The sequence below is a fragment of the Mizuhopecten yessoensis genome, unplaced genomic scaffold (assembly GCF_002113885.1).
Source record: "Mizuhopecten yessoensis strain PY_sf001 unplaced genomic scaffold, ASM211388v2 scaffold9587, whole genome shotgun sequence".
Lineage (NCBI taxonomy): Eukaryota > Metazoa > Mollusca > Bivalvia > Pectinida > Pectinidae > Mizuhopecten > Mizuhopecten yessoensis.
Genome location: NW_018408122.1, coordinates 63524 through 75054, shown reverse-complemented (window position 1 = coordinate 75054; position 11531 = coordinate 63524). Strand labels below are relative to the sequence as shown.

Genomic DNA, 11531 nt, shown 5'->3' with positions numbered 1-11531 from the left:
CAGACCTAGGACAACTCTAGTACAGACCTAGAACAACTCTAGTACGGACCTTGGACAGCTCTAGTACAGACCTAGGACAACTCTAGTACAGACCTTGGACAGCTCTACTACGTCTCGAGTACAACTCTAGTACAGACCTATGACTTTATTACCTGTGTATTACATCTGATTCTACAGATAAATTTCAAACCACATATGGTGACAATCTGTTGAACCGCTCGAACAGAATAGTGCTGTGAACGAAATGCCCTTGGGGAGCCCCCACTTTTTGTTTATGCAACGTTGAGTTCTCTTTATGCATGGATTCAAACATTAGTCAACAACATTATGTGTTCCTAACAGACCTTGAATTAGAAGAGGCGAGAAAATGTCAGAAAAAGGGCTCTATAACGAGATTTTTTCTATCAGAACTTGAATATTCATAAAAAAAATCACAACTACAATGAACATTACATTCTGTTCGGACGTAAAGACTTGGACACGCCACGAGATTTTACTTGATCACTGCCGGTATCATCAAGAAACAAGAAACGTCTCGTCATTGTCCTAAACATAGACTATACTAAAAGGACATCTCAGTGATGGTATCAGATTGGGAGATGTTTTGTGGACGTGTTTCCTTCCCTATCGTTAGTCATCTTATAACTCGATCATGTTGTCCATAGTGATTGCTTTTGACATCAACGACCACCTCACCTTCCCAGTTTGGTTCCGTCGAAGCTTGGTCAAGGTCGACTTCGTCGTAATTGTGTTGCTTAGTAACTACAAAACACAAAAGGCATTGTTAATCACTATTTGGCGAGTACACGTATATATGTCTTTATTTCCTGCAATACACATTACTGTCCTTGTGCTACATACATTACTGTCCTTGTGCTACATACATTCACAATATTTGTGATATGGTAGTGGTACACAATAAGTTCTGACGAGTTTACAACAAGCAACCTAGCAGCACCGGGTGTGTGTCCCCAGGGAGATGAGAAAGATATTGGCTGGTTGCAGGCCCTATAATAACCAAGGATAATAATTTGTGAACCGCTATGAGACGGCTTACAAACTAGGTTGTGATAAAGCGGTATATAAGAACCTCGAATTATTATTATCAAAAACCATCTGTACATATTATTTTCACATGATAACAACAGCATATAAAGAAGTGTTACATCACTGTGAGCCAAGGACACACTGACATATTGTAATAAAACTTCAATTTAATTATACTCCGTTTCTAATTTTAGTTGCTTTATAAGTATACAATGCTATTTTTTTTAATTATGATTTTGTTCTCCGATGAAATAAGTTAATATTTGGTCGGATAAAGTATCTCCTGTATAAATATTTTGACCTAATTTCAGAGTATAATGGGCATTCCATCATAAAATGGTAAATATAGGGTTATACCGTAGATAGGCCAGAGGGAGAACCTTCTAGGTAAACAAAACATACTCACCTTGTCTCTATTTGTATTTCCACAAGATTTAGACAAGATTATCAGACAACTCTGATTGATTTAACTACCTGACAAATATACTTGACAGCGTTACACAAATACATTGACACCATCATCACACAACTACCAGGGTAGTTAGATCAATACTCATTTGTGTGTTAAATTATAATAGACAACACTGTTTAATATATATTGCTGACCTGGTAAATTACTAAAAGTCATGCAAAACTCACGTGGTAAATTGACGATATTGATAGTGATATATTTATTGATATTGACTGTACCAGGGTATATGGATCAATTCGTTTCAAATGATAAGTATAGGTTCATAAAACGTGTTTCGCAATTCGTATTACATGTAAAACATTAACTTTATTTTTAAAATCGATTTTATTGATTTGTATGATGGTATGAGAAACCACAACCATACATGATGTTGTTATGAACTGCTATCACTAAATTTCTCGGGTGAAATACAAACTTTTTTTTCTCTCGAGAATTTCACTTCGTTAATAAATTCATGGATCACTGTCAATTATTTTTGAGAAAAAAATTGTGATCAATATCAAATTGTAAAATATCGCAAAATTGCATGTCTTGCGAAAAACTAGTGATCTAAAGAAATGTCAATATAAAGTGGGGAGATTGCCGACTCTAACATACAAATATAGAACTCGTAACACTGTCAACACCACCGTATAAACAAGGAGTATGGTATTTGACAATTGAGCTCGAAAGCAGTCAAAATCCTTATAAAACGGGAATATGGTTTACTTTAATAGAACCCGCGAAATATTAATCTGCAACTCATACAACAGAGGGAGTTTACTCCAATACTGCTCAGACATTGGTCAACGTCACCTTTTAAGTTTGAGAGGATGTTAACTTCAAAAGGACTCGTGAAACTTTTAATATGGTCCTACAATGTTGGGAGAAGAACTTTAGAAGTAGTCAACAGCGTCCTGTGTAACGGAGTGATGATTTACTCCAATAGGACCCTAGAAGCAGTGAGCATCACCCCTGTGACACCATCTTAACCCGCTGACTATTTCCTGTATTAGTACGAGATACTTTATCATGGTGTGTTGTCATGCTTACTTCCGTGGGATAACAGTAATCAAATACTGAATGTAAATATTAAAATGTGATATGTGTGTTTCCTCCTTGTCAAAGTATTTATCGAGCACAATATTTCTCCGCATTCCATTATGCGCTATTTTTGGTACGTTAGTGCAGTCAATACACCTCAACTTCTGTTTTGTTGTTGTTGTTTCTAGAATTTGTCTTTTCTTTAATATGTTATTTACATTTCAACTGCAAATTCCTCAATAACCATTACCGGAACATTGCATTCATACAGTAATAGAATCAATAATTAGGGAGGAACTTCTCAGTAAAGCACAGTAGGGGTTCATTGAAGGCAGATCTACGGTGTTACAACATCTAAAGGTTATCGCGGACAGAAAGTTTGGATAAAGAAGGATGTATCGATGTTATTTATTGTGATTTTATGAAAGCATTTGATAAAGTTTACAATCAACACTTAATCCATAAAACTAGCAACTTATAGAATATCGGGGAGGTTTTCTTCTTGGATAGCTGATTTTTCACTTGAAAGAGAAAAAAGGTCGTCGTGAATGGAGAAAGTCGGAGTGGAACCATGTAATAGGAGGCATACCACCAGGGTCGGTTTTAGGACCATTTTTATTTGTAAATTTATATAAACGACATGCCTGATGTAACAAGTCCTGGGGCTCATACATTCCTTTTCGCGGATGATACGAAAGCATTTAGGGCAATCAATGATAAATACGATTGTAACATTTTACAACAGGATATATTTTCACTCCAATATATGAACTATGAGAGTTTTAGGTTACTACACACATCTTTAGTTAGACCACACATTGAATACGCGAATCAGGTTTGGTGTCCTCATCTCGAAAATCTCAGTAATGCAATAGAAAATGTTCAACGTCGAGTAACGAAGCAGGTACCTGGCCTGAAAGTCTTATACTATAAGGAGCGATTAGAAAAACTAAAAATACCAACACATGCATATAGAAGATCACGTGCCGACATGATAGAGATTTACAAAATATTGTTGGGGAAATATGACCTTGAAGTATTCGACATATTTAGTATCAGGGAAAGTTCATCTACACGTGGACACAACTTTAAAATTTACGAAAATATTTTAGAACTGTTGATTTATGGAACAATCTTCCGTCAAATGTTGTGAATTCAAGCACAGTTAAACAATTTGAATATAAAGTAGATGAACACTAGCAAAACCAAGCGCAGAAATCCAGTTTTAAAAAATTGAAATCTAAACGTCGCAACTTTTGAAATATGTTTTTATTTAATTGTTTTTTATTTCAGAGCTGACTGTTAAAGGATTGTTAAATCCTAATTTTGTCAGAATAAAACTATGTATCTATTTATAGAGCTATAAACGCAATTCGATCAGTGCCATTTTGAAGCTTCTTCTCCCGCTTCGATACATCAGATAACCGTAAGTAGCAAACATTTTGGTGACGTTAGGCTGTTCAAGGAATCATGTTTGCACTGACGAAACATGCAAGACCTCACACTTGTGTTTTTCTAACGAATCAGAAAGTACGAGTTTATTGCGCGGACGAATATATACGTTCGCGCAATAAATGAGTGCTTTCTGATTTGTTAGAAAAACACAAGTGTGTGGTATTGCTTTTATCACATACCTTCCGTATTTGGTAGAGATCGATACAAAGATTTTATAAACTTTGATATTTTTTTGCAAATACCGGAAACTTTTCATTTCGCCATGACAAGGGGATTCCCATAAAAAATATTTCTGGCTAGTAGGTAAATACAACATTCCGTATTGCAGATGTGCAATACAGAACGTTGTATTTCATGGTCTGAAAATTTCATGTATTACTATAACAAGATTCAACAGGTGTGTGATAAAAGGAAATATCTGTATTTGGGTAAATTAAAATAGTAACTAAAAATGTATAATGTAAATATAAGGAGTGAACGGTATTTTTTTCAAAGTTCATGCCGGTATGATTTTTTTTTAAAATGCCGATTAATCAATGTGTAATTCATAACATTTTATCAAACATTCAACACTTCTATGTGTAAATAACGCATTCATTCTCTTCGCCAGAAGATATGTATTATAGAGAACACACTAAGTATAGAAAGTGAATAGAAACAGATTATAGTTGATGATACATTTCATGATAAAAGAGACCAAAGAAATTAAATATATGATCGAGAAAGAAGATAAGAAATATAACAAAACCCCGACATGCATCACCTTCCCCGAAGCACAATTGTCGGAAACTAAGAATTATTCACATCTCAACCCATTAACTATATAATAGGGTTAATTTGAATCAGGTAAAGTGTCGTACTCATTAAAACAAAACAAAATTAACATGTCCTGGAATTCAAAAAGATCATCCCCTGATACTGCACATAGAAAGACAGTACCCCGACATATATTTCCATTAGGAGTGGCGATACCATTATATAGCCTTTCTATGTGGAGGTTCATTTATGAGAGCATGAATGCAACTGCTATTTACAGTATGAATACGTAGTCTGTCAGTCGTAGCACTACTGCTCCGCGCTCGAAAACCAGTTATCCGAAATATCCTCGACACTTTAATCGACTTTTCTTTAACATCAGTATTCTATTAATTTCAAAGATTATTTATTTTTATTTTGAAATCTTCAAATGAATATGAAATTATAGCTTTGTTCTATCCTTCGAAATAATTCGGGAAGCAGGGCGGGACGTCATCTGTTTATCTGCTGCTGTTCTAGTTAATGACCTTGCCTCGCCGATAACAACGGCAGATTTTGAATTGTATAGAAAAGCAATAATCCATTTTATTTAAAACAAAACAACGAAAATAGAACAAAAATAGATGTCGCAGAACTACGCACCATTCGGTGTGTCTGTTACACGTGTCAGTTATACCAGTATGTCTGCCACAACTAAGCAGTTTGTCTGTTACACGTGGCAGTTATACCAGTATGTCTGTCACACCTAAGCAGTTTGTCTGTTACACGTGGCAGTTATACCAGTATGTCTGTCACACCTAAGCAGTTTGTCTGTTACACGTGGCAGTTATACCAGTATGTCTGCCACACCTAAGCTGTTTGTTGCTTCCATATCTACTCGCCTATTCTTTTCAAAATACCTATTTTAAGTTTGTCCCTGACATAAGCTGCAGACCTTTGATTATGATAGCCATGTCTCTGAACCTTTAGGTCAAATTAAAATTTGTGTTTCCGCAAATCCTACCTACCCTAGATTTTTGTGTCTATCCTAAAGTGTTTATTGGCATTTAGTAATAGGCACTGTTAAAGTCAGAACTCCTGCTCTATATAAGCATAGTAAAAATATTTTCCAAAATAAAAAAAAACAATGCCTACCCCAACCCTTGTTTCTGAGGATAATAGTGGAAACACACAGAACTACATATTTTGTATAAATGAGTAATTTAGTCACAAGTGAAGATGTTTTTTTGTAAGACCCAATATGAGTATGAATAAGGTAACAGGGAATCAAGAGACAGAGCATCTATCAGTTTGACCTTGCCCGCCCACGTGCTTGCACATACCTTTGTACTGCTCCTGTCCAGAAGACGCTGGTGACGTTTTATCTAGTAAGGAAGAGAAAATAATAAGTTTACCCCATCTACAAAATAGCGTATGTTATATCAGGTTGTAGTGATCACATAACGGGGAAATAAACCCCGCGTTACCTCTCGCGCTCGAGTTTCCCGGTTATGTTTCCCGGTTAAGTTTCCTCACTCGGAGGTTCATAACAATGAGCAAGATCCATCACACCTAGTTCCCGATTGACGGGAAGTAGACAACAGGACACGGACGTATAGTGCTCCTTTCTGTTGTTTTATTGTAATAAACTATGTACTTACCCTTTGTCATAAAGAAACATGATCCTTTGTTTCCCTCGCCAAGGGTTGAAATGCATAATAGCATTAAAAGTTACAAAAGATACTTTAACTATGTACACTTGAGTAGCTTTTTCCAGTCAGGAAACAAACACAAAGATATATACTTCATTGTTTCAAGGGCTATCAAGTTTCATTCTATGTCACTGATTGTGAAGAATGCGATAACACGTCACTCAATAGACCAAGCGTTTTGGACAAATGTCAAACTCAAATGTAGATAACTTTTCAGACGAAACTGACATCAATTGCACTTCGGGATATATATCGGAAGTGTATTGCGTCATAAATTCAAATGTTATACCACTGCCTCACAGCTCCTTTAGTTATAACAGAATACCGGTTTTATATAGTCACATAGGTGTATGACGTTGTAGAAATCTTTATAAAAAGAGGTGGTCGCTGCGCCTGAGAGGTTATAATTATGGCGCCTGAGAGGTTATAATTATGGCGCCTAATTATATAAACGTCCTCAATCGCCACCCCTCGGTCGCGGGTTCAAGGCCTACGTGAGGCAGTCACCAGGTACTAGTCGTAGGTCCGGTGGTTTTTCTCCGGGCACTCCGGCTTACCTCCATCACCAAAACCTGGCACGTCCTTAAATTACCAACTGGTAATATGACGTTAAACACACACAAACATCAAAACGAGTCTTCATAAAGACGAAAATCTACAGTTCCTTACATAAATTACGTGTAGTATTTAAAAGAGAATGAATCTAGAAACAAGCAACGCAGACACTGAACATTTCAAACTTCAGTGTGAACGTGTCTTAATCAAACTGTGATATGTGTTTGAAAGTATACCACTTCTATCGTTAATTGGCTTAGAGACATATATGTTATTAAACACATATATTGTAAACCATCAGACAATCGGAAATCGACTGATCAGAAAAACCGGAAAACCTTGACGTAGGCAATTCAATGTCATCGGCTTTTAGTCTCTCGAAACTTTCCGCCTCTCCCATGATGCAATGTAAAATGGAAGTGTCTGTAAACACCCATTCAGTACTTAAAACTGGGACCCCAATATGTTTTACCTTCATAACTAAGTATGTGGAAGACAAATGATTACGTCAGCAAATATTGTCTGTAGTACAGAACAACTGATGACGTGTCACTGTCGTCATAGTAACTGCACCTTCGACCAGTGACCACTTTCAGGAGTCAGTCAGTACTCTATTTACCCAAACGAAAAAGGGGATGAAAAATGCGTTTCGTTTAGTCTGAGAAAGGATGGCTTGCCCTGTATCGTGAATCACAGGAACATGATAACTTGGTACAAATAATGACGGGCCAAGGACACAGCCCTGAGGGATTCCACTGGTAACATCCACCCATTTCGATATATCGCCATTAACTGATACTTTCTGTTTCCTATTTGATATGAACATTGTATCCAGCTTATAATTTCGGGCGACAGATTATACTGTGTCGAACGCCTTCATAAAATCTTAGTACACAGTTTTTAGAGGTTTAAATCAGGTTTCCGTAATGAATCAACGCGGTGGCGTAGCGGTTAAGGCGTCTGACATTCTGCTACCACATGCCCTCCACCACTTGGTCGTGGGTTCGAGGCCTTCGTGGGGCAGTCGCCAGGTACTCCGGGAACTCCGGCTTTCCTCTACCACCAAAACCTTGCACGTCCTTAAAATTATCATACCTGTTAATAGGACGTAAAACAAAACAAAACCAATCACCATTTTGAACGAAAATTGATCTAAAACCCTAAAACATTAAAATTACTCTAAACACTTCAGTTAAGGTCTTTATATAGACTGGTCACCGTCTCTAGAATATTAAATAATTGGGAAAAAAACAACTCTAATAATGTTGATCACTTGGATGTCTGATTCTAGTTCTAAACTAGGGGGAGATAAGCTAGTAGTAAAATGCAGTCGAGAAATTCTTCATAAAAACTTAGGGGCCAGTCTAGTCTATATATAGCAGTAACAAATTCTCTGGCCGCTTCCTGTAACGTGAAATAAAGAAAGGAGACTAAAAGGCGCATACCTATCAAAAGATATGTTAACATCAGTGACCCAGTTACGGTCGGGTAACCATAACGTAAACTACCACTGAAGTTTGTATTTCACAACTACCTTTCCCTACCCAGATCGTCACTACAGAAATAGGTTATAAACTACATATTTACTCCACGCTACGACAGTGTCACACCAACACAGTATATACATAAGTATTAGGTATGCCGTCAGTCAACGTTACTGTCGCTTTCAACTTTTAATATTTGTAGTAATCCTAAATGGCGGACAAGGCTCTGGACCAGTTGAGGTTTGTTGCGGGGGTAGCCTAGACACTTTATTTTTTACTGCATAACAAAGGTTTGTTTTTCTGCCCATTTTACATGTACCTGAAGACAGCCACTGGTAAGTTCGTAATGTTTACTTACGCAACGTAAAAACGTTTCGAAGAATAAATAACTTCCTCTCTGTCCTTTCTTCTGGATATAACCCAGAATGTATAGATATTTTAAATTCATTTTTAAGTTTGAATGAAATCTGCTATAGAAAAGACCAATGGTTGAAACGTTTTCTCCTAGATTTCTATCTGTGACGTCATCATAGTATCCATTGTGACGTCACAGTACGTGGTTTCATATCCAATATTGATATGGTGTTATTACACTGAATAACAGCCAAACTATAGGATGATGTTAACTTTGCTATGTTTCTCTCCTTTTAATTTGACTAACATCGGCAATGTCTGATATTTTACTGTATTCATACAAATAGCTGCGTGAAGAGATGTGCCACTTCCTCTTAAAACATCGTTACTCGTCATCGAAACGTCACATAGAAAAATGTATTGGTTGTGTAAAAAGAACTTCTCATAATCCATACTTACCAACCTGAAGAAAATGTTTAGAAATATCGTTAAGTTATAGGTTTCATTAAGTCTATCACCATTGATATATGTTTTAAAAGGGTACGCCAATCGGTTCAAGCACATGCAACGGAAATCATCATTTATTTTCAATAGCACGTGTAAGTACTGCTGATGTGTCACCTAGACCACAGGGACCTGATAATTTGTTACAGCTATATTTGGACCTGACCTTAGGTGTTTAGAGTATTTTTACACGTTTGGACTAGGGGTTGTGATAAGTTTCCGGTAAATATCGGCACCCCAGTGATGATGATATATTGTTACGTGTACAATTTCTCTAAACAACTTAGTTTTGGTCCAAATATAGTTGTAACAAATTATCAGGTCCCTGTGACTTAGACTAGAGCAATAACACATGTAATAAATTACATCGTTTATGTTTGGATATTATGTACGATATTAAGGGAATATAATTATCAATAACTGACTTTCGCTGAGGTGGATATATGACTATATGAACCTGAAAATGTGATACTCACCGAGACGAAGTCAATAATGTTTAAATCTTTAAAAAGATTTAACGTACGAAATTTGTTGGGAGAAAGTAGGAGCATTGTGACGTTACAATTGAAGTGACGTCATCAATTGAATATTAACCTGCTGTGTCTAAAAACAGTAGGACCGACTCAATATCACAAATCACCGATCCGCGCGACCTGCACGTGATTATGATCCAACTAATGAGGATGTAGGAAAAATCCGCTTCTGTCCATGTGATCGGCAGAAAGGAAATAAATAAATAAACTAAACAAGGCAGAGTTGACAGCTTTGGCTCACTTTTAGGGTTCAATCAATCAATCAATCAATCAAATCGTTTATTCCTCTGTTAAGAGATTTACAAAAAGAAAGAGTTATTTACATCAAATTAATTTGAACGTGTTGAGTCTATAGCATTATTTTGATACAGTTCTTCCTCGAATGCATGAGTAAAATCATTTTACTTTTGTTGGCACACTGGTACAGTATATATCTAAAGTCAGGGTGGATTATCATTTGATAAGAACACATAAGCAGCACTTCTGATAAATTTGGCACTTTCCAAGAGAAATTCATGGTAGTCCTCTTTACTTCCTAGTTTTTCTGCTGCAACATGTTTCCCGAAAGAGTCCTTAGGAAGTCTTCGTTTGCAGATTGTCTAAATAGACAAATAATGGTATGCCATATTTATCTATAATCAGTGAGGGGAACACGTCACCATTTTACACACAAACTTGACAATTTTGAGGTCCTTCGTAGTTTTAGGTGTTTTCTACAGAATGCATGGAGACGTATACGTACTATGAATGTCGCTATATCGCAAAAAGTCAAGATCGTCCGCACATTCGACATATTGTCAAACTAACCAGTCATTAAGCAGTAAAATTTAAACGAATGATGTCCTGTTGTAAAATAGCGCCTTGTTAGGTTGATGGTTTTGAGACTAGTATAACGTCCAAAGAATGTTCTTTATATGAATTAAGTGACTTCGTGCATGAAATCTTAGTCAGGAACTTCCCTATGCTTACATACAGATTAAAGATAACACAGTATCACATAGTAACACTCTTAAAAAACAGCAAGGTGTTATCGACATACAACGAACTGGGGTATCTTATCGGAAGTATACCTGTATACGTAAAACCTGTATAATGTTATATAGATATATTAACATTAAACTCTACCAGAAGGATAGCACGAAACTAGTGATATCTACATTACATTATAATGTTGTTCATATCTTACGTCCTAATAACACCTATCATATAGTATGGTCATTTAAGAACGTGTCAGGTTTCTTGTGCTATATAGCTAACATTTACACAGCTATTATAGCTAAGAGTTACACAGCTATCATAGCTACATGTAACAGTTACACAGCTATTATAGCTTAAAGTAACACAGCTATTATAGCTAACAGTTACACAGCTAGTATAGCTAACAGTTACACAGCTATTATAGCTAACAGTTACACAGCTATTATAGCTAACAGTTACACAGCTATATTATAGCTAACAGTAACACAGCTGTTATAGCTAACAGTTACATGGCTATTATAGCAAACAGTTACACAGCTGTTATAGCTAACAGTTACACGGCTATTATAGCTAACAGTTACATGACTATTATAGCTAACAGTAACACAGCTGTTATAGCTAACAGTTACACAGCTATTATAGCTAACAGTAACACAGCTGTTATAGCTAACAGTTACAC

At 36.3% G+C, this 11531-nt stretch overlaps 1 protein-coding gene across 4 annotated transcripts in view; it reads right to left on the bottom strand.

The window, feature by feature from the left end:
- Nucleotides 1–11531, bottom strand: part of LOC110458437 — a 61959-nt gene that overhangs the window by 25708 nt on the left and 24720 nt on the right. For 3 of the 4 annotated variants that reach the window (XM_021510121.1, XM_021510120.1, XM_021510123.1), the window contains exons 2-3: nucleotides 6076–6117; nucleotides 697–762 (exon numbers count right to left, since the gene is read on the bottom strand). In XM_021510121.1, coding sequence (XP_021365796.1) covers nucleotides 697–762; nucleotides 6076–6117 — 108 coding nt within the window. The remainder of the gene's footprint in view (nucleotides 1–696; nucleotides 763–6075; nucleotides 6118–11531) is intronic. The other variant, XM_021510122.1, reaches the window with a different exon arrangement.